Here is a 24,868-nt window from a genome sequence, read left to right as displayed (position 1 = left end):
AAAATGAGAAAGACATGTAAATTTTTCAACATGTGGACAAGGTGTTTGGCAATGTATTTTATCCGATAAAAACACTGAGAAGCGTAGAGTATGATTCACAAGACAGAATTGGATTTTCAGAAATGACAAGGGAAATTATCTAGAACCAGTTTTGATGACAAGGTGGAGGGCAGACTATCAAGCTAACTTACAATCAACTTGTCAACTGCTTACAATCTATCTGATCTGAAATGACATCTTCAGAACTCAAACTTAAAATAAGATGGATCAAAATTAATCTTTTTAGCACGCTTAAATTCCACAGGGCATATGTAAACGTTTTTATAAGTGACCTTTGGCACACAGGAAACAAAATACCAATACGTTTTTATCCCTGAAATCTGAAGGATAAAACTGTTGATCACTAATATATCTAAGCATAAATTATATTGGTCAAAATGATTCAACTATATGTTATTATTTGGATGGGTTACTTTGACTGAACTTGGGCTTGTAACTGATCAAGACATCAAGCCTTTAATCATAAATCTGACTGACAGCGAGCGAGTTTGGATTTACGCCGCTTTTAGCAATATTCCAGCAATATCTCGGCGGGGGACACCAGAAATGGGCTTCACACATTGTACCCATGTGGGGAATCGAACCCGGGTCTTAGGCGGGACGAGCCAATGCTTTACCCACTAGGCTACCCACGCTGACTGACAGACAGACAGACAGACAATTTAAATTAAGGCCATGGGTATATATAACACAAAAATGTAATTGCTGAATCATGTGTCATGATGTCTTATTGCATAACAACCGGAATGGTTGGTCTTGCTCTCGACCACGCATGCACATCCTATACTCCTGTCTCCCGCCTGCCGCTTGTGCTACGTTTTTATTCCCTTTATGTTCTAAGTGTTCCTAATCAACTTTGGACAAATGTCATCGAGACGTAAGTGTTCCACTTGTAAAGAAGCTTTATCTGGTCACGACAGGCCTTACTTTGGTGTCAACTTTAGAAAGAACATCCCAATTCCTAGTTTTTGTATCATTGTACTGATACCAACTGACATACCTCCACAAACATGTAGCGTGCATCAGTCTTATAGGACTAACCAGTACAATACCGATCTGTGGGGTACTAATCAGGATTGTACCTATGATTACAAAGATATTCCATCATAATAAGTTACAATTTAATGCCCATGTGTTGTGATGCGTTCAGAAAACAATCATTTTACAAATTTAAAGACACAATATCACACCACACTTCTCTAAAAATACTTAATGTATTTCTCTCAATACTATCAGCCCTCAGGGAAGCTACCATATAATTTATTCCCAAATCAATTACGCATTTAGATTACTGTATGGAATTAAAAAGTTCGAATGAATTTATGCAGCGTTGCATAAAATCAACTCTCACGCCCTCTATCGGCTGAACATTATTTCAAGCGAATCCTGTAGAGTTATGTCCCTTGGAGTGCTCTTTACGAATATCCTATAACACCGACAACACCACGGGCGACAGTTTTCGATATACGAGCAATTGTTTACATTCCATATATGGCAAGTGTTCTGTGTTTGGAAGCTGTTTGCCTCGAAGTTTCAATTAGGCAAGTCGTAAGGGATAATAAAATTTTTCATTGCATCAATAGGAAGCTAAAGTAAGTGCATATGCCCCATTATATATAACATAGGCCAAGATATTGTCGAAAATATGTGACATTGTGCCTTTAAGCACTTGGGTCTCTTATGTATATGTGCGACAATAACACAGTTAACACAACAGAACCACAAAACATGCACAGTGTAACACAAAACATGTACAGTGTAACACAAAACATGCACAGTGTAACACAAAACATGTACAGTGTAACACAAAACATGTACAGTGTAACACAAAACATGTACAGTGTAACACAAAACATGCACAGTGTAACACAAAACATGCACAGTGTAACACAAAACACAGTGTAACACAAAACATGCACAGTGTAACACAAAACATGCACAGTGTAACACAAAACATGCACAGTGTAACACAAAAAACAGTGTAACACAAAACACAGTGTAACACAAAACATGTACAGTGTAACACAAACATGTACAACATGCACAGTGTAACACAAAACATGTACAGTGTAACACAAAACATGTACAGTGCAACACAAAACATGTACAGTGTAACACAAAACATGCACAGTGTAACACAACAGAACCACAAAACATGCACAGTGTAACACAAAACATGCACAGTGTAACTCGAATCATGCACAGTGTAAATGTCAAAGTCAAGCAAGTTACCAAAATGAAAATATATTCTTTTCTAAAATCCCAAACTGTTTCTGTCAAAAGGCACCGGTTCACCTCTAGACCTATTTATGGGCACAAATGCAACATTTCACATATCATATGGTTTTCAAGATCTCAACCAGAAACCATATCTTGTATATGAAATGAGGTTACAATTATGAATCAGTCTAAAGTTAGTGGAATGAGACCAGCTGTTGGTGAAACCATGGAGCCCTGCCCTACTGGTAACAGCCAGACATGAATGAATAACAATTGTCCCATGGTGAAACAAATGCTAAACAAACTGCCACTGTATAAATGCTCTGCATTTCCAAGTGAGAGAATAAATACTATGGTTTGATGAAGTTGGCAACATTAGCAGAGTGAAAGTAGCCTGTACAACATGAGATCTGGACCAGTACAACATCAGATCTGGACCAGTACAACATGAGATCTGGACCAGTACAACATGAGATCTGGACCAGTACAACATGAGATCTGGACCAGTACAACATGAGATCTGGACCAGTACAACATCAGATCTGGACCAGTACAACATCAGATCTGGACCAGTACAACATGAGATCTGGACCAGTACAACATGAGATCTGGACCAGTACAACATGAGATCTGGACCAGTACAACATCAGATCTGGACCAGTACAACATCAGATCTGGACCAGTACAACATCAGATCTGGACCAGTACAACATCAGATCTGGACCAGTACAACATCAGATCTGGACCAGTACAAACTCTGACTGACACCAGTACAATGTATGATCCTTGCCCTCAGGTTACAGTGACACCTAATCAGGACATTCGGTTTCAACATTGGCTTCATGTAAGTCTGTTCTACCAGTAGGCCCTGTTCTGACCTAGATCTCCACAAGGCCAGAATTCATGAAGTCACAGGTCATCATAGAGGACCTGTTTTGACCTAGATCTCCGCAAGGCCAGAATTCATGAAGTCACAGGGCCTCTTAGAGGACCTTTCTTGATCTAGATCTCCACAAGACCAGAATCCATGAAGTCACAGGTCATCTTATAGGACCTGTTCTAACCTGGATATCCACAAGGGCAGAATCCATGAAGTCACAGGTCATCTTAGAGGCCCTGTTCTAACCTGGATATCCACAAGGGTATAATCCATGAAGTCACAGGTCATCATAGAGGCCCTGTTCTGACCTGGATATCCACAAGGGCAGAATCCATGAAGTCACATGGTATGTTGGCGGACATGTTCTGACCTGGATATCCACAAGGCCAGAATCCATGAAGTCACAGGTCATCTTAGAGGACCTGTTTTGACCTAGATATCCACAAGGGCAGAATTCATGAAGTCACAGGTCATCTTAGAGGCCCTGTTCTCATGGATGTTTTCAAGGATAGACACATTGAAATCATGACGGCATCATTGAGAACCTGTTCTGACCCAGATTCTCGTCCAAGGCAGAATCCCAGATGTCATGACAACCACCGCCACTATCTAGGCCACGCCACTATCTAGGCCACCGCCACTATCTAGGCCACCACCACTATCTAGGCCATGTTGGTCTCCTGAACCATGGACATCATTTCCCCTATTTTCAGCATGAACGGGACTTTCATGGCGAGTTAACCAGAGCGCCATCTATAAGCCTGACCATCTTCCAATTACCCTAATAGCAACTACTATCAAATCCAAATCATATTGATCTTTATAAGAGGTAAATAGGTGAGATTGTGGCTATCTTCTACAGTTGGTAGGTCCCTAATGGGATAAGCATTGAGAAGTGGGTGAGATTTAGCTAGTTACTGGCTCTGAAGGTAGTCCCATCATGTATCTAGTTGTAGGGAGAGCAGTATGTAGGGAGGGAGGTCTGTTGTATCATTATCGTGCCAGTACTGATGCCGTCAGAGACGATGGTGTGAATTTGGCCATTACAGATAACAGCTGTCACCAATGACCAACATAAGTATTTGCAATTGGTTCAGCAGTATGGGGAGCAAGCTGTGTATCAACTGGGGAATGTGTGATGCTTTCCACATAGCATACAATGACAAAATGGATTTGAAAATAAAAAGTGTGGATAGAGATAAGAATGAATTCATAATCTACATAAACATATACTGATAATATTTATACTGATAAGTATCACAATAAATGATAATAATGTATTCCTATAATCTACTCCTGAGAGAACCTGCACCACTTTTAATATAATTTCATATATCAATTCCTTCCATGAACCTTGTGGATATATATCTAGACGTCACATTGATCTCAGTAACTGTCTAGGATACCACCAATGCTTGCCAATGGTGTATGTTTCTAAGATAGGCGCAGTACAGGCATGGTTTGTCAAGCAGTAGAAGTAGAAACGGTAGTGAAATAACTGTGAAGGAGTCACAAAAGGAGAAGTAACCCTTTAATGAATTGAAATAACTGTTAAAGAGGAATTGTCACAAAAGGAGAATTAACCCTTTAATGAATTGAAATAACTGTAGAAGATTGTCACAAAAGGAGAATTAACCCTTTAATGAATTGAAATAACTGTTAAAGAGGAATTGTAAAGAGAGGAAGTCACAAAGGAGAATTAACCCTTTCATGAATTGAAATAACTGTAGAAGATTGTCACAAAAGGAGAAGTAACCCTTTAATGAATTGAAATAACTGTTAAAGAGGAATTGTCACAAAAGGAGAATTAACCCTTTAATGAATTGAAATAACTGTAGAAGATTGTCACAAAAGGAGAATTAACCCTTTAATGAATTGAAATAACTGTTAAAGAGGAATTGTCACAAAAGGAGAAGTAACCCTTTCATGAATTGAAATAACTGTTAAAGAGGATTGTCACAAGATGAGAATTAACCCTTTAATGAATTGAAATAACTGTTAAAGAGGATTGTCACAAGATGAGAATTAACCCTTTAATGAATTGAAATAACTGTTAAAGAGGATTGTCACAAGATGAGAATTAACCCTTTAATGAATTGAAATAACTGTTAAAGAGGATTGTCACAAGATGAGAACTAACCCTTTAATGAATTGAGATAACTGTTAAAGAGGATTGTCACAAGATGAGAATTAACCCTTTAATGAATTGAAATAACTGTTAAAGAGGATTGTCACAAGATGAGAATTAACCCTTTAATGAATTGAAATAACTGTTAAAGAGGATTGTCACAAGATGAGAATTAACCCTTTAATGAATTGAAATAACTGTTAAAGAGGATTGTCACAAGATGAGAATTAACCCTTTAATGAATTGAAATCTATTAAAGAGGGTTGTCACAAGATGAGAACTAACCCTTTAATGAATTGAAATAACTGTTAAAGAGGATTGTCACAAGATGAGAATTAACCCTTTAATGAATTGAAATAACTGTTAAAGAGGATTGTCACAAGATGAGAATTAACCCTTTAATGAATTGAAATCACTTCTAAAGAGGATTGTCACAAGATGAGAATTAACCCTTTAATGAATTGAAATCACTTCTAAAGAGGATTGTCACAAGATGAGAATTAACCCTTTAATGAATTGAAATCACTTCTAAAGAGGAATAGTAATGAGGTGTAACCCTTTAATGAATGGATATATTTGACTGTTACTGTGGAAGAGTCATCACAATGGGTAGGCTACTGAGGAGTCAGATCATTCTCAGATAACAACCTAAACAACAACAACAACAACAACAACAGCAGCTATTTCATACTAAAGTGTATGAGTATGGTGAGCTCGGTAGGTGGGTGTGAGTGAGTGTGTACTGTAGTCATGCCGGCTTCCATCACTAGCACTTCCTCAACATAGCAGGGATGGTCCTGTGATCAGGCCAGTCTACTCAATCAATGCCGCTGTCTGGTGGAGAGGTCCGTGTGGGTATTATGTAACCATGACGTACATACACTCATCTACAGACAATGCCAGCCATGTGAGATAAACTGTCAATCAACAAAACCACTGAACACAGCATGTACAGGTCGTATAGAACTGAAATAAAACAGGCAAAGGATTGAGTACAACACTGTCTTCACACATCTATGTGAATGACTTGTAAAATGTACAAGGCTGGCTTCACACATATCTGTGAGGGTCTGGTAAAATATACAATGATGGCTTCACGTATATCTGTGAGGATTTGGTAAAATGTACAACACTGGTTTCACATATACCTGTGAATGTCTATTAATATGTACAACACTGGCTTCACATATACCTGTGAATGTCTATCAAAATGTACAACACTGGCTACACATATATATGTGAATGTCTGGTAAAATGTACAACACTGGTTTCACATATACCTGTGAATGTCTATTAATATGTACAACACTGGCTTCACATATACCTGTGAATGTCTATCAAAATGTACAACACTGGCTACACATATATCTGTGAATGTCTGGTAAAATGTACAACACTGGCTTCACATATACCTGTGAATGTCTGGTAAAATGTACAACACTGGCTTCACATATACCTGTGAATGTCTGGTAAAACATACAACACTGGCTTCACATATATCTGTGAAGGTCTGGTAAAACATACAATGCTGGCTTCACATATATCTGTGAATGTCTGGTAAAATGTACAACACTGGCTTCACATATATCTGTGAATGTCTGGTACATTTATCTGTACATACAACGCGCTGGCTTCACATATATCTGTGAAGGTCTGGTAAAACATACAATGTCTGGCTGGCTTCACATATATCTGTGAAGGTCTGGTAAAAAACATACAACGCTGGCTTCACATATATCTGTGAAGGTCTGGTAAAAAAACATACAACGCTGGCTTCACATATATCTGTGAATGTCTGGTAAAACATACAACGCTGGCTTCAGTACACATATCTGTGAATGTCTGAATGTCTGGTAAAACATACAACGCTGGCTTCACATATATCTGTGAATGTCTGGTAAAACATACAACGCTGGCTTCACATATATCTGTGAATGTCTGGTAAAACATACAACGCTGGCTGGTAAAACACACAACGCTGGCTTCACATATATCTGTGAATGTCTGGTAAACATACAACGCTGGCTTCACATATATCTGTGAATGTCTGGTAAAACATACAACGCTGGCACATATCTGGCTTCACACATATACACGCTGGCTTCACACATATCTGTGAATGTCTGGTAAAACATACAATGAATGTCTGAATGTCTGGTAAAACATACAACGCTGGCTTCACATATATCTGTGAATGTCTGGTAAAACATACAACGCTGGCTTCACATATATCTGTGAAGGTCTGGTAAAACATACAACGCTGGCTTCACATATATCTGTGAAGGTCTGGTAAAACATACAACGCTGGCTTCACATATATCTGTGAAGGTCTGGTAAAACATACAACGCTGGCTTCACATATATCTGTGAATGTCTGGTAAAACATACAACGCTGGCTTCACTTCACATATATCTGTGGAATGTCTGAAGGGTAAAACATACAACGCTGGCTTCACATATATCTGTGAATGTCTGGTAAAACATGTCTATATCTGTGAATGTCTGGTTAAACATACAACGCTGGCTTCACACATATCTGTGAATGTCTGGTAAAAATACTGGCTTCACATATATCTGTGAAGGTCTGGCTTCACATATAAAACATACAACGCTGGCATACATATATCTGTGAATGTCTGGCTTCACATATATCTGTGAAGGTCAACGCTGGCTTCACATATATCTGTGAAGGTCTGGTAAAACATACAACGCTGGCTTCACATATATCTGTGAAGGTCTGGTAAAACATACAACGCTGGCTTCACATATATCTGTGAAGGTCTGGTAAAACATACAACGCTGGCTTCACATATATCTGTGAATGTCTGGTAAAACATACAACGCTGGCTTCACATATATCTGTGAATGTCTGGTAAAACATACAACGCTGGCTTCACATATATCTGTGAAGGTCTGGTAAAACATACAACGCTGGCTTCACATATATCTGTGAATGTCTGGTAAAACATACAACACTGGCTGCACATAATGTCTGTGAGGGTTCCGTAAAATGTACAACGCTACCTTCACTGAGTGTGATTACGTGCAGCCATGATGTGTGAACAATGAGGAGGCCACTATGTCACTCATTCCACCACTTTGGCCAGCCATTATGTTCAACACGCTGTAATCAAAAATACATTTATGACACAAGCATAAAAGATGAACCTCTCCAAGGCGACAATTATTTGACAAGCATCAATATCGATCCTATATTGTACATCAAAGGTATATAACGAAGAGTACTATCTGTCTAAATTGTGAACCAAGTATTTGAAGGCAACAATTTTCTCCATGGAAGTCAGGCTTCAGATTGAGAATGTCAAGATTCAAGACCAGTCATTCTGAAATTGTCGTCCTGCACGTTCTTCCTTCAGACTAATGAACATTATAATGGACAAACTGATACCATCAAACTATTTGCAATGATTATCATTACATCTCTTTTTATGAATTTCCTAATGTCCTTTCCAGAGGAACCTGCTGTTATCTGGCAACATGTCTTTCATATGGAGCAGAAAAGAACATTTTTCAACAGCAAAACAACCAGTTACCTAATGCATTCATAATTATATTTTCATGTCTTTCATCTTCCACTTTGTAATAAAGGAAATCAATGGAATAAAATCCTGAGGAACAAAAAGTGACAAAAATGTCCATCTTGCTAAGCATTGACATTCCATCAGATCAATGCTGAACAGAGTGATTAAGTTCAATACCTTGGACTTAACGTCAAACCTGCCTGAAGTGTGAAAACCTTTTACCACGACACTATTTTGGATATATTATGAATTTGTACAGCACACTTTCCAATTCATAACTGCTCAAATGTGCTTAGACCATGGAGAGATTATATTATTGTCCCAGTCATCGGACACTTGTACATTCACTTTACATTCTCAACTCCCTGGGGAAGATACAACCAGATTGTGATGTGTTGGAAAGTTAAAAGTCATATTGGTATTTCTTCCTTCTGGTGACTCTTACTCGGCATGAAGCATGTTTTGAACAAAAATCTCTTGCATATGCCTCCATGGGTCTGTGGGTGGTGCTTGTGGTCAGGGGTGGCAGGTCAAAAGAGCTCGAAATCCTTGGGGGTCAGAATGGCTACTGTCACTCATGCAGCTACTCTTAGTCCGTCTCAGTTCCTGAACTGCATTATTTCCTTTCCTCCTTGCCCTTTCTGCAATGCTAAAGCTCTAAATGAAGCAAAACGATATTTCATCTGGCTCTGAATCTCCAAGCTCACTGGGGCTTCTTTTCTGTTTAAAAATAAATGATTTGTTTCTATCACAAAAACACATATTCAGAGACTAACCGTCAGTCTAAACTTCCCTACAACCAACGTAGCTCAACTCCAGTCTGGTGACCTGTGTGCTGTACACGGGCCCTCAGGCCACCGGAGGATGATCAGGGGCAGCTGCAGACAAACGCTCTATGGAATGGCGGCATATGGACAGAAGGACATTAGGCAAAACTGCTGGAAAGACTTTACGACCGAAGTAAAACATGAAGTCTACAGATAAACAACATATTCATCATCCAGCAGTTCTGATATTGTCAGTCAAAATATCTTGATTGATGTAAACCTATTATTTCACAGCAGAAGTCACAAGGACTAGACAGAAGCAGAACAAGAACTGGTGTCTTGAAACATGCCACAGCAACACAGAGTCATGTAGTCCTGTGTCCTGATTGACATAACAGAACAAAACTGAATCCAAAGTTCTTACTTTTATTATTTCTAAGTAAGTCTAGTTTTGGGGGAATGTTTTGTCTTTGTGTGAAATCAGCTTCAAATATGCCAGGGTAATGTGAACACTGCATGACACAAGGCCAAGTTAACAACAGTTTATTATGACACAGGATAGACTTACAGCCAGTGTGTTATGACCAGCAGCGTCTGGGAGAACATCGCCATCACTGACATGTATGTGTGGGTATATCCCACTTCCAGTCTTGTTGCCATGGTTTTGGACTGAAGTCACTGACTGATATCATGAACAACAATCCCAACAATTACTCCAGCTACTGAGTCACTCAGCCTGATCAACCAATCAGTTGGCAAGCCTCCTTCTACCAACACTGTGTGGGACAAGCTCAAACACAGAATCCCTACAGAGTCCATCCTTTAGTTTACATCCCAGGTATACTGGCAGCTTCACCTTTCCCGTACCACTTTACGTGTTCTTTGGAACAACACCCAGGCTAACTTTTAAGTCTTATATCCGAATTAGAATCTAAAGCCATCCCAGCTCCTAGAAAACAATTTACTTCAAGGTAATCTCAAAAAAATTTTGGCACTGCATTTTCAAAGGCAAACTTCTTTCCTTTGTTGGAAACCTTTCAAAGCTGAACGTTCCACTTCAGAGTTACAGACAAATGCTTCAAACATACACCTCATAAATAATGTTCCTACATTGGAAACTGTCAGGCCTTAAGACGATGCATCCTTGACTGCATCCTGCCTCACTGTGTACCTGGACAATACCGTACCTGCAGATTAGTAATGCTCACTTCAACACACGGAGTTAATTTAGACAAGAATGAAACTCTCACTGGACCGTTTCTATCTAACAGGCTTCACACATCAGGTATTCATGTGTTCTATGACTTGCATACACACCTGAATGAAAACTCCAGAAATGTTAATGGATTAGAAGCTGTGAAGATTCACAAAGTTATGTACACATGAATTTCTAAACGACTTGAAGTCAGTCAGAAAGATCGATCTCTGTATATTTCAAAAGAGATGAATGTTTTACAAAATGAGATTATGTATATTTTAAAATGATTAGTCATGAATTATTCCTTGAATAATCTTGAAATACATTACTGGTATTGAGACAGAAAACATTAGCTGGGTTAGTCAGCAGTTTTTTTGCTCAGCCATGTTCATGATGATCCGTGTTGCCATTACAATACAAACTCTAACAATGATTATACATGTTCGGGTTCAAGTTTGACATCATACACAGCGGCCATACTTAATCACATTATAAATACTGTTTTTATCACATCATACGTATGGTCTCACCTTAGGCATGTGAGTTTGCTCAATATTGCCTCTGTACATCGAGCAGAAAATGGGTACCCGGTGGGATAAGACATATGACTATTAACCTTTTAGTGTCTCACAGATAGCTTGGGTTATCCAAAGAAATAATGTCCATTGTGTTGTATGGGCTTAGAGCATGTCACTGCGGCCTGGAGTTCAGCGCGCTATATAAGTGGTCTGATTATTATTATACTGAATACTGCATATATCACATCATACAATCTACTGTGTTGATCAGTATCATACAACCAGTAAACTGCTGACAACGCCATTTCAGCCTCTGTTCCAGCAGCGTGACAACACGTTGTAAACCTGACCTCTACACACAACCGATGGATTCGGCAAACATGGAGGCATGAGCTGTCCTCATTCTTCACAGTGAAGAAACATAACTTACTAAAACTGCCAGTGAAAGCCTATATTGATTACAACCCATTTACAAATTAAAAGCCAAATCCATCTACTACAACTGTGTAGACATACTGCAATATTCATTCTCTTGAAATATGTGGTCTCCGCTGGTGGAATAGATCATCTTAGAGACTGAAGTCAGACTTGGGGAAGTGGGAAGCGCTACTACATTGTGTGGAGAGCTGGCTCAGTTGGGGTTGTGCCATCTTTGTAATTCAGTGTTAAACTCACTATATCACGGGCTTTTAATCAGCTATGCAATCTGTGGTTCACAAGTCACTGTATCATAGGCGGTTGTAATACTCATGAGTCAGCAGATCTACCTTGCGACACGTTCGTGAAGGAAATCAGTTAAAACTATGTATTCAACTTTTGGAAATTCTCAGGCTTGTTCCAGTTCAACTTATTAGATCTTAATCGCCACTGCTTTTGTGAAAAGTATGAATCTGATACTTCAACATGGTGGAAGACAATACAGGCTCTCAACATACTGCACTGGCCTCAACCAAATTGTGCACCATGCATCAACAAGCAACTTGTGAATTACGGCCTTATATAGTCAAGGAGATGTCTTCATTGATGTGTATTGAAAGATGCATCATTGAATACTACAACATACATATTTATTGAACCTTCGCATGATGCACAACATAATTGGACTCAAGGGGATGTATCAAGATTATTATGTAACACTGTGGTGGGGGTTTGATTTTGTGCTGAATGAGCTTAGTTTCCAGACAGCTGATATTCTGTAGTTCCTGATGACCTGTCTGGCATCAGCAGTTGCGTAAAACTGAACTCACTCACTCACTTGACATCTCAGGTGGATTAACTGCAGTCATGAGCTTCATGGCAGACTTACACCCACACCAACAACAGAGAGTATACATGGATGGAGACATGGAGAGAGTACATGGATGGAGACATGGAGAGAGTATACATGGATGGAGACATGGAGAGAGTATGCATGGAGGGAGACATGGAGAGAGTATACATGGATGGAGACATGGAGAGAGTATGCATGGAGGGAGACATGGAGAGAGTAAGCATGGAGGGAGACATGAAGAGAGTATGCATGGAGGGAGACATGGAGAGAGTATGCATGGAGGGAGACATGGAGAGAGTATGCATGGATGGAGACATGGAGAGAGTATGCATGGATGGAGACATGGAGAGAGTATGCATGGATGGAGACATGGAGAGAGTATGCATGGATGGAGACATGGAGAGAGTATGCATGGAGGGAGACATGGAGAGAGTATGCATGGATGGAGACATGGAGAGAGTATGCATGGATGGAGACATGGAGAGAGTATGCATGGAGGGAGACATGGAGAGAGTATGCATGGAGGGAGACATGGAGAGAGTATGCATGGAGGGAGACATGGAGATAGTATGCATGGAGACATGGAGATAGTATGCATGGATGGAGACATGGAGAGAGTATGCATGGATGGAGACATGGAGAGAGTATGCATGGAGGGAGACATGGAGAGAGTATGCATGGAGGGAGACATGGAGAGAGTATACATGGAGGGAGACATGGAGAGAGTATGCATGGATGGAGACATGGAGATAGTATGCATGGCGGGAGACATGGAGAGAGTATACATGGATGGAGACATGGAGAGAGTATGCATGGAGGGAGACATGGAGAGAGTATGCATGGAGGGAGACATGGAGAGAGTATACATGGAGGGAGACATGGAGAGAGTATACATGGAGGGAGACATGGAGAGAATCAGAATTGACTACTTGTAACCCAGGATGACACTTCCCTCTGCTGGGACTGCATCTGAATAATGGTTTCATCACTGATTGCATTTCTGACATATTTCCACACTTCTACACATTTCCACACATTTCCACACTTGTACACATTTCCAGAACATCAAGGTGGGAAAAAGACTTGTTGAACTTCAGCTAGTACACTACCTAGAACCAGCTAAGGACCACCTGCTTCTGTGATGATGGCAAAGTGACTGGTATAGTTGTATAGCAATATATAAGAGAGATTAACTCTGTTGAGTACTGTACAGGTATTTGAAGCAGTTATGACACAATAGATTGTGTTTTGTGTTCTATTTCACAATGGTTCAAATGTATACTGGCCACATAAAGAAACTGTGCACACAGAAAATATAAAGATAGGCAGACAGTGTCTTTATAAATAAATAAAGGTGTGAACATAGCAAGTATTGGAGACAATCAAACGCTCATGCAGGTGCCAGGCGACGTGACGTCATTGATGGTGGCCTATGGACTTGCAATGTGTTACTGCAAGTGCAGCCTGTGCAGCTGTACACAACATGTGAAACTCAGAAATTGCTGTCACTGTCACATCTGTCATTTCCAATGTCATCGTAACACGATATCTGCATTGGTCAGGCGTTATGGAAACAGTAATGATTTGCCGACCACCCACGTTCTGGGTGTCCCCGAGAGTAACGACGCCAAGACAGGACAGATGGATTCGGGTGAATAATCTCAGACACAGGTTCCAGACGGCAGTGACCACGTCCCAAACATTCCCCAGGCCTTCAATGCTCATTTGGTAGCCTCTATGCGTCGTCGATGCACTGCTGTGCTTCACACGCATGATGGTCATACCCGTTATTGACTTTGTGACTTCGACGTGTGACCCCCTACTCAATTTTGAACTTCTGACGTCATCGTTACGGATATTGTTCATGTTCTTTTGACATGTTGTTGTGGCCCGATACTTCAGCTTATAAAGTGCACAGTTTCTTTAAGTGGCTAGTATACTATTCAAAACAAACGAGTGTAAAATTACCAGAACTGACAACATTCAGATATTTTTAATTACTGAAAATGAACCATGGACTGTATTATTGTGTGATTGTTCTGGCACTTTAGTGGTGTGTAATATTTCCCATTGTGCTAGTGTTGGATCACTCTGGGTCAGTTCTTCCTGAAACAGGACGAGAATATTTAGTCACTCACACTCGTCCTTTTCTGTGCATCAGATGGTGTCATGTTGTGTCAGTACTGTAACCACATTGGATGGAATGGGGAATCATGGGGCTGTTATCGACAACCTGGAGTTGGGAATCATGGGGCTGTTATCGACAACCTGGAGTTGGGAATCACAGGGCTGTTATCGTATGGCACAACCTGGAGTTGGGAATCACAGAGCTGTTATCGTATGACACAACCTGGAGTTGGGAATCACGGGGCTGTTATCGCATGACACAACCTGGAATTGGGAATCACGGGGCTGTTATCATATGACACAACATGGAGTTGGGCATCACGGGGCTGTTATTGTATGACACAACCTGGAGTTGGGTAAATTATCATGGGGCTGTTATCGCATGACACAACCTGGACTTGGGTATCACGGGGCTGTTATCATATGACACAACATGGAGTTGGGCATCAGGGGGCTGTTATCGTATGACACAACCTGGAGTTGGGAATCACGGGGCTGTTATCATATGGCACAACCTGGAGTTGGGAATCACGGGGCTGTTATCATATGGCACAACCTGGAGTTGGGAATCACGGGGCTGTTATCATATGGCACAACCTGGAGTTGGGAATCACGGGGCTGTTATCATATGGCACAACCTGGAGTTGGGAATCACGGGGCTGTTATCATATGGCACAACCTGGAGTTGGGAATCATGGGGCTGTTATCATATGGCACAACCTGGAGTTGGGAATCACGGGGCTGTTATCATATGGCACAACCTGGATAGCATTGGCATCCTGGCATCAGGATCCATGCTGCTCATACTGACAAAACAGTTACCCATGATATCTCTGCATGTACAATTCCCTGGAACACCTATATGTTTTGAATTGTTTGGAATGTTGTGAGTGAATATGTGTGTTCAATGCTTCAATCAAATATGGACAAGGCACCAGCAGTGTGTTTCGGACATAGTATATATTCTGTTATTACACCCTGTGAGATCAGGGATAGAGTTGCTGGGATATTGCCGTGTGTGTAATCAAACAACAATCTTTTCAAACATTTTCGAAGAATATTTGAAATAAACAGATAAAGTTTATGAAGTATCTAAGTGGGCTTGCAATAACACATTTCTCTTTTTGTTTTGCTTTGATAAGAAAAACATAAACTGAGAGTGAGAGTGAGTGAGTGAGTGTGAGTGAGTGAGTGAGTGAGTGAGTGAGTGAGTGAGTGATTCAATGAGTATCTGAATCAGTAATAATAACTTATAACTGCTCATAAAATGTAACTTAGTTTTGCATGTATTGGTTTCTGCAAAATATCTTTTATCAATGTATATTTAAAAAAATATGGGGTAGCCTAGTGGTTAAAGCGTTGGCTCATCACGCCAAAGACCCGGGTTCGAATCCCCACATGGGTACGATGTGTGAAGCCCATTTCAGGTGTTCCCCACCGTGATGTTGCTGAAATATTGCTAAAAGAGGCGTAAAACCAAACTCAGTCAGTCAGTCAGTCAAAAAAGTCATCAATACATCAGAACTTAAAAGGATCAACAAAATTGTTTATTGTTAAATGTTTTATCCAGAAGACATATTCTGTAGTTTTCCAATATCATCCAGAACTTATGATCCTAAATCCTAACATACTTCGGAATTCATCATGTTTTGTTTTCTTCTTTCAGGGTTTAAATGATCAGCAGGGATTTAAAGTTCAAAGAAAATCAACTCTGCTTTTTTTCATCACATTCAATTACTCCTCGGCTGCAAGGTGCATTGATATCGAACATCAATTTCATGAGCTAACAAGAAGACAACTCCTTGTCAAAGATATAAAACTGGAGAAGAAATGAATATAGTTGCAGAAATTGATTATATAGTGACAGCAGCACTTGATCACGTGATACTGGAGACACCAAGCAGACACTGATGAAAGGCTTACGACAACTGTGAAAACTGAGAAAATCCTGAAACTGAACTGGACACTGCAACTGAGCTGACTCCAAAAGATTTTCGGTTCCATTGAAGTTTGAAGCCAGCATCACAAGATGAATGCTGAAGTTTAATTCCAAGAAAGGAATGTTGGTTTGAAAGGTTAAATGTGAACTGTGCAAGGAGAAAAATATTCAAATCAAAACAACTCAACAAAAAGAGAAAATACCCCATGTATCTTTATACACAGGATCTATAGCCAGTGCCACCAACACATCAACGTTATACTTTCTTGGTCGAATATGAGAATCCTACCGTGAATAAATTGAACAAACTGTGCTTCCATTTCCAGAAAGTCAGCAGGCTACTGATCTGTCCATGACTGACCAGGGCTGACCACTGACAAGCACCATGATGAATGTTATCAACACCACCAACAATGACACAGTGGGCAACCCCACAAAACACCTCCCAGAAGCAATGTTCATATCAGCCGAGGTCTTAACAATCTTGTTTGCAATTGTGGGATCTACAGGAAATCTTTTAACAGTAATTGCAATTGTATCATCAAATCTCAAAACAAATCTCAACAGTATTTTAATCGGCAATCTGAGTTTTGCCCAAGTGATCTACTGTGTTCTCATCCTGCCTCTCCAAGCCCTCACATACCACTACCGAGACTGGATTCTACCGTCGGACCTGTGCGTCCTCCATGCAGCAGTCCGATTCTGGCTGATTGGCGTGAATATGATGCTCCTGAGTGCTATAGCTTTGTATCGATTCCTTCACATCGTGCATCCAACAATCTACTCGAAGTTCTCCAGCCGAGGACCGTTTTTGGCAGTGGTAATAATCTGCTGGGTGTTTTCCCTGTATTTCTGCATCACACCGATTATTGGGATATGGGGATCATTCTCATTTCAGGAGGCGATTCTTCAGTGTACATTCACCTTTAGTTCTAACAAGTCCCATAAAATAACCACAGTTACGCTAGGATTTGTGATACCATGCATTTTCATCTGCTTCTGTTATGCCAGAATTGGATGTATGGCATATTTTTCCCGAAAACGAGTCACACGGACTGCCAGTCAATATCGAAGGCAAAAAGCTCAAAAAGATTCCCTTCGTCTTACTGGAATGATGTTGTTTATTTTCTGTGGATTCCTTCTAGGTACAACCCCCTACTTTGTAAGCAATATCCTGGACCCCAAGGTGAAGTATCCCCTGCCCCACATCTGGGCTCCGTTCATGGCCTGGCTCCTGTACTGCGTGAACCCAGTCATCTACACCGTGATGGACAGGAACTTCCAGAATGCCTACCGAAGACTGTTGACCGGTCAACTGTGTGTCAAGGGAGACAACTCTCAGAGTCTGAACCAAGAGACGTCCTATGCCCACCGATAATTGAAGGACCTGTGCACTTCATTACAATAGGAGTAATCTGAACAGCCATGCTACATCGGGCCATGCTCCTTACACCCTCTGCTAACGGCAGAACAACAATGACAGATTAGGCCATGTTCCCTTGCTCAGTGGGATGTACATTGTCTAACGCAGGTGTCACTGTCCAGTATGTGTAAGGGCTCACTCTATGCCCTATGATGGAAGCAGTGTCTAATATCTACCACAGGTGTTACTGTCCAGTATGTGTAAGGGCTCACTCTATGCCCTCTGTCTAATATCTACCACAGGTGTTACTGTCCAGTATGTGAAGCAGTGTCTAATATCTACCACAGGTGTTACTGTCCAGTATGTGTAAGGGCTCACTCTATGCCCTATGATGGAAGCAGTGTCTAATATCTACCACAGGTGTTACTGTCCAGTATGTGTAAGGGCTCACTCTATGCCCTATGATGGAAGCAGTGTCTAATATCTACCACAGGTGTTACTGTCCAGTATGTGTAAGGGCTCACTCTATGCCCTATGATGGAAGCAGTGTCTAATATCTACCACAGGTGTTACTGTCCAGTATGTGTAAGGGCTCACTCTATGCCCTATGATGATGGAACAGGTGTTACTGTCTAATATCTATACCACAGTCTAATATCTGTTACTGTCCAGTATGTGTAAGGGCTCACTCTATGCCCTATGATGGAAGCAGTGTCTAATATCTACCACAGGTGTTACTGTCCAGTATGTGTAAGGGCTCACTCTATGCCCTATGATGGAAGCAGTGTCTAATATCTACCACAGGTGTTACTGTCCAGTATGTGTAAGGGCTCACTCTATGCCCTATGATGGAAGCAGTGTCTAATATCTACCACAGGTGTTACTGTCCAGTATGTGTAAGGGCTCACTCTATGCCCTATGATGGAAGCAGTGTCTAATATCTACCACAGGTGTTACTGTCCAGTATGTGTAAGGGCTCACTCTATGCCCTATGATGGAAGCAGTGTCTAATATCTACCACAGGTGTTACTGTCCAGTATGTGTGTAAGGGCTCACTCTATGCCCTATGATGGAAGCAGTGTCTAATATCTACCACAGGTGTTACTGTCCAGTATGTGTAAGGGCTCACTCTATGCCCTATGATGGAAGCAGTGTCTAATATCTACCACAGGTGTTACTGTCCAGTATGTGTAAGGGCTCACTCTATGCCCTATGATGGAAGCAGTGTCTAATATCTACCACAGGTGTTACTGTCCAGTATGTGTAAGGGCTCACTCTATGCCCTATGATGGAAGCAGTGTCTAATATCTACCACAGGTGTTACTGTCCAGTATGTGAAAGGGCTCACTCTATGCCCTATAATGGAAGCAGTGTCTAATATCTACCACAGGTGTCGCTGTCCAATACAATAAGGGGGTACCTTCTTGCCCCTACATACAGTCTGCCTGTCTCACTATGTGTACGGTTGTTCTGTAAGTTGGAAGGTATGTCTGAACCATTCACAAGAAAGTTAAGTCCCGTGACATATGTATAAGGTCTACCATGTACCTCATTGTTTCATGAAGACATTTCTCAGGCAGGAGGAGGAATGTATAGTGTCCTGATAAACATGTGGTAGAAGTAAGTTGGTTTGTACAAGAACTACATCAATTCTATCGAGTACAAAACATGTTACATTCGCTTCAAACGGAAAGCAGTATGTGATGTAGTGTTCCTGTTTTTTTAATATTCCTTGAGTTGTTCTGACAGACATTTCTAATTACCATAACTGGTTTAGCAATCCTATTATTTAAAACTTTACCATCCAGTTATATCAAACTGATCAAATTTAGAAAACAATCGCCAATGTTTTCCACCATTATTTTATCAGAGATAGACAGAAAGAAAAAAGACATGGATTTTATGATGACAGCTTGTATCCAAGCCTGAAGCCAGGTCATTACGGACAGTACTTCTTGGTTTCTTCCATTCTGTAGGTGAAGGTCACACAGTGCACTGAAGGATACATAGTATTGCAGTACAGAAAGTATTTACCAGTCAACATTCATTAAAGCATGCATCAGCTAGTCTGTCAAAAAGAACTAAATACGATATGGCGCTGCCGTTCTTGTCTTGTTTTTCCGACTTTTAGAAATGTCATGTAAGCTGATGAGCACTGTAATATATTGATATGTTATATTTTGCTTGACTATGAATGTCATGTAAATGTAGCCTGAAACAAAACTGATAACATCACCAGGAAAATACAACAACATCCTTGCTCCTCAAACAAATAAAATAAATGGATATATTAGTGGAATTTTCCGTTTACTCTTCATTTTGATTTTGATTAATTTAAACCTAAATTTAAACTAAAATGAAAAGAGTTACAAAAAGAAGTAAACCGAGTTTATGTGGCTTTGTTTTATGGTATTGCTGGTCCATTGGATGGGTTGCATGAAAAGATGAACTCTGGATTTGGATTTATTGAGGAGAGTCTGAATTCTGCACACAAACATATCAAAATTATGGTTTGCAAACTTTCAGAGAGTATCAAGAGGTTTCAAATGAAAGAACTGCATTACAAAATGCTCTAATTCTAATAACTGTGGTCACAATTGCCAGTGTCTGTCTCTCCTGCAGTCATGGCAACCATGATGCAGACAAAAAACGATGTCACAAAGAAACTTACTTGATGTCAAGATGTGCCATATGTTTCATTATGATACAGGATTATGAACAGGTTTGTGTGGATATTGGAAACAGTGAACATACATTGTAAGGTTTACTTGTATTACATACATGCTGACATATACATCATATCATATGTTTTGAATTGCTGTGTAATACAGACATTGTATATGTGATATGAGCAGAATACACGCTATCAACTACACTCAATAACAGAGGAAGGAGGATTATTTTTGTATTTTTATTCAATGTGGACTTTATATTATATTTTAACATGAATATGTTTCAATATATTTCATATGTATGAAGGGTTTGATTTGATGTATGCTTCATTTTAAAACACTGAGAAAACACATACAAGGGTATGACAAAATGATACTAACCTGATGTCTAGCTCTTTCTTAACATGTGATTTTCTTTCGCATTTTGAGTTGAAAACTGAGAGTAATGTGATTTGCTTTAGACTGAAGGGATCAAGGCTGTGGGTTAACCGAGGATGATATTCCTGCCTGCAGCATCCTGATTAGAGACTGTTAACATTTGTGTTTATTCTGATAATACAATTTTATGAACTCCTTCATTGAGAAAGTTTTTAATGAACACATCCATGCAGCAGTCTCTTCTAACTGAATTGCTGCACATGAATCTGATGCTACGTGAATTGAATGAAGGCAAGAGATTAAGGTCCCCATGATTGGACGACCAAAAATAATAAGGGACATTACTTGAATACCCTTCCATAAAATCTAATTCTCCATAATTGCTTTCAAGGAATACAAAACTTTTTCATAAAAATTCTCAGTCTCTGAAATTATGGTTTCATGAATATTAGGCATTACCAGTGCTTTTGAAAGGAATAATATAAATGATGGTGTCACTTAGAGAGTTGTTTTTAAATATTTGACCTGATTCTCTGCATATATTTTGTAGAGTAACAAAAACAGAACAACTTATAAATGAGGAAACAGTTTTGCCATATTGAATGACTTTTTGGTTTTATAGAAAGACATAAAGTTGGATTTTTAGAGTTTTATTCCATAATGTAAACTTATATGAAGCAAGAAAGTTGTGATAGAAAGGTTCAGAACTTATTATACAAATCTGTACTGACATACTGTGAAAAATATAACATTGTCATAATGTTTAGTTTCTCTTAGGACCTGACACATATTTGGATTAACACATTTTACCCTTGTGGAGCATGAAACCCAGGTCTCCAGCACTACAGACTGAGGAGTTGAACCTCTCGGCCACCCTGCCACCTGAATCAGGGAAGGGATGCTATAGCCTGGGTAATGATTGACTGACTGACTGAGTTTGGTTTTATGCCGCTTTTAGCAATATTCCAGCAACATCACGGCAGGGGACACCAGAAATGGGCTTCACACATTGTGCCCTTGTGGGCCTGGGTAATGAACCGATACATGTGCTCTGATGGAGACACAAACATGACACATGAAACAGGAAGTAAAGTGTGTACAAATGATTTTTGCTACTTCAGTAAAGAGAAGTAACGTGACTCATCCTGAGATATGTATGGTTACACAAGCTAAACCTAGGACCTGTCGTTTATCTTTTGGCTTGTGTGTCTCATCAACTGATATGCAATGAAACTGATTAACTATAAAGAATCTAATGACCATAGATGTATTTTAACACCTGTCAATAGTCACATGCAACAGGAAGCCAACAATCCTAACTGAACTCTGGCAATGATGACATGATACACAAGACCAGGATCCCTTCCCTACCACATCCAGGTGACAGATCAGGATGCTACTGAAACAGTAGGCAGCACAGTAGGCAGCACAGTAGGCTAGCCAAGTGCCTAAAGTGTTCGCTTGTCACCCAAGTCACAGGTTCCATTCCCCACATTGGTACAATGATGTGCGAAGCCCAATTCTGGTGTTCCCTACCTTGCTAAAATGTTGCTGGACATAAAGAATTGGAATCTGGATTTCATTTTCTTGTTATTCTTTAAGACAACGTTTTGGGGCCTGTTCCAGCCCCATCAGGTAAAACTAATGAACGGTAACAGATCAGAATAAAAAGAAGATGAAATCCAGAAATTTCTTTATGTTCATCAAATATGATCTTCTCAAATGCCAATCAAGCATCTAGCTGTAGGCCACTGACTGCTCCAAGCAGGGATAATCCACTCGATCATATCTACTTCCTGCATTGTCGCCCACATGTTGAAATAGAGAGAGTTCAGGTGCTAATAAGCACCCTGTGATAGATATCTACTGTATCCTGCCTGTCATCGTCTCAAACAGCTCATTACAACTTGTAGCATTATAATCACATTTGTCACACAAGATGAAACAAGGCTGCTTCATGCGTGATTCCTTAATTGATAGTTGAGCATATCTAAAACTGATACCGGTATTCAACACTGCAATCTGCATGCAATGAAAATTTTTATTCTTGGCATTCTTAGCTTGAGTGATCTGCTAAATGAAGGTGAATTGACAATGACAAAGTGCTGTTGACACAAAGCTGACATCAATGGAATGAATTCCAGAAACCAACCCTGGAATATTCCTGTGGGGAGACACATACTCCAAGGCCAAGGGAAATTCCCAAGACTAGTCGGATTAATGACATTATCTGGTCTATTGGAAAAACCAACACACTTCCATTGACAAGCAATGCATAATAACAGCCTTATTAGCATGTCCACAACCATGTAGAAACAGGTATATGCTCAGCCAGGACATCATGGGACGTGTTTTATTGGTCACAGACGATGGTGATAAGGAAATAAGATAAAATTCCTTCAAATTCATACCATAATTCAATAATGTCGGCTCTTCAAGTTTAAAATACCTTTTTACATATTCATCATCTTTGTGTTACTGGAATATACAATATATACAGAATGGAATAATGCAGTCGGTTCATGTTCTGGTCGTATCATGGTGGTGGCATTTAGAATGGATGAAAGCACATGAACAACAGAATCCCAAGGTTTACACGTTGAAACACCTTCACACCTTGAGACCATGAAAGCAATGGAACCCTGACCTTTACCTTGTGGCAGGTTGGGGATAGTTCCCCCGGAGTTTTGAGCCTTAAGCCATGACCAAGAAGTAGCATAACATGCATCACTGTCCATCGAACCATGTCAGAAATCTTCTACATGAATAATGTGTCCTGACACAACCATTGAAAGTTGGGAGCTAACAGATGACCCCTAGTTGTCTCCCCTTGCGACAGAACGAGGATTTCTGACATGATCTTCTATTTTCTTTGTGATATTGAGCAATGTTGCCATGGCATAGATAGCAGGGATACACACTGTTCTGTACATGAATGGACACTCTTCCATATACAGGACCTGTTATTCCTGAAACATTTAAAATTGTCGTAGATCAGACTCATTCTAACATGAATGAAGTTTCTTTTGAGATGAAAGAGGTTTCATTCTGAGATGGATGAGGTTTTATTCCCAGATTATGAGGTTTCATTCCAAGTTGAATGAGGTTTCATTCTGAGATGAAAGAGGTTCCTTTGACTGTTTGTCATGGTGAAGCACTGGACAAACCAGGGCACACCGTCCTGCTGAATTACTGTGTGTGAAGTATTCAGATAATGCTACTGAGTTAACTAGGCACGTTACGCCGTTGTTACTGTTAAGAAATGGCCATATTACTGAGTGTCTTGATTACCGAGTGGCTGGATTAGAGTCTATTGTACAATAACCAAAGTCTGTATAAACTATATATATTGAGTCTTTGCTGTATTTGAATATAGAGTCTTTATTTCTGTTACATATTTGTTACTGTATATAATATGTACATGATGTATGAAAAATGACATATTTTGTTAGACATGAATTTGTTTGTGAAAATCCTGTGATTGTGTAAATAATTAGTGCATCTTGTTATGAATAGTGTCATGTACTTGCCCTCTATGTGGAAGTGATTGTTGACGAGTTGCTTGTATTGTGTGGCGCAATGTACAGTGAGACAATAAAGTGCTGTCAATATTTACTGCTCTCAGAAAATCTGTCAAATTATTTATGGAAAAATGAAACATTGTGATGTTTCTTCTAATTTACTACAAGAGAGGAGAAATATTTAAAACATCATCTTGTGCATGTTGGACTCAAATGTTTGTAGTTTAATGCTGCACTCAGCAATATTCCATGGATATGGTGGCAGTCTGAAAATATTCAAGTTAG

At 39.9% G+C, this 24,868-nt stretch overlaps 2 protein-coding genes across 2 annotated transcripts in view; one reads left to right on the top strand and one right to left on the bottom strand.

Annotated features, from left to right (window-relative positions):
* The window catches only part of LOC124286079, a 209,368-nt gene that overhangs the window by 165,332 nt on the left and 19,168 nt on the right, over positions 1-24,868 (bottom strand). The gene's annotated exons all lie outside the window — the stretch shown is intronic.
* Positions 16,379-24,677, top strand: LOC124286072 (protein trapped in endoderm-1-like). The gene is made up of 4 exons (XM_046722393.1): positions 16,379-18,253; positions 18,360-18,578; positions 18,744-19,329; positions 19,403-24,677. Exon 1 carries the CDS (start codon positions 17,035-17,037, stop codon positions 18,025-18,027), a length of 993 nt encoding a protein of 330 aa, XP_046578349.1. The 5' UTR covers positions 16,379-17,034; the 3' UTR covers positions 18,028-18,253; positions 18,360-18,578; positions 18,744-19,329; positions 19,403-24,677.

The sequence above is a fragment of the Haliotis rubra genome, unplaced genomic scaffold, assembly GCF_003918875.1.
Source record: "Haliotis rubra isolate DU_JTF1 unplaced genomic scaffold, ASM391887v1 Scf375, whole genome shotgun sequence".
Taxonomy (NCBI): domain Eukaryota; kingdom Metazoa; phylum Mollusca; class Gastropoda; order Lepetellida; family Haliotidae; genus Haliotis; species Haliotis rubra.
This window is presented reverse-complemented; position numbering and strand designations above follow the sequence as displayed.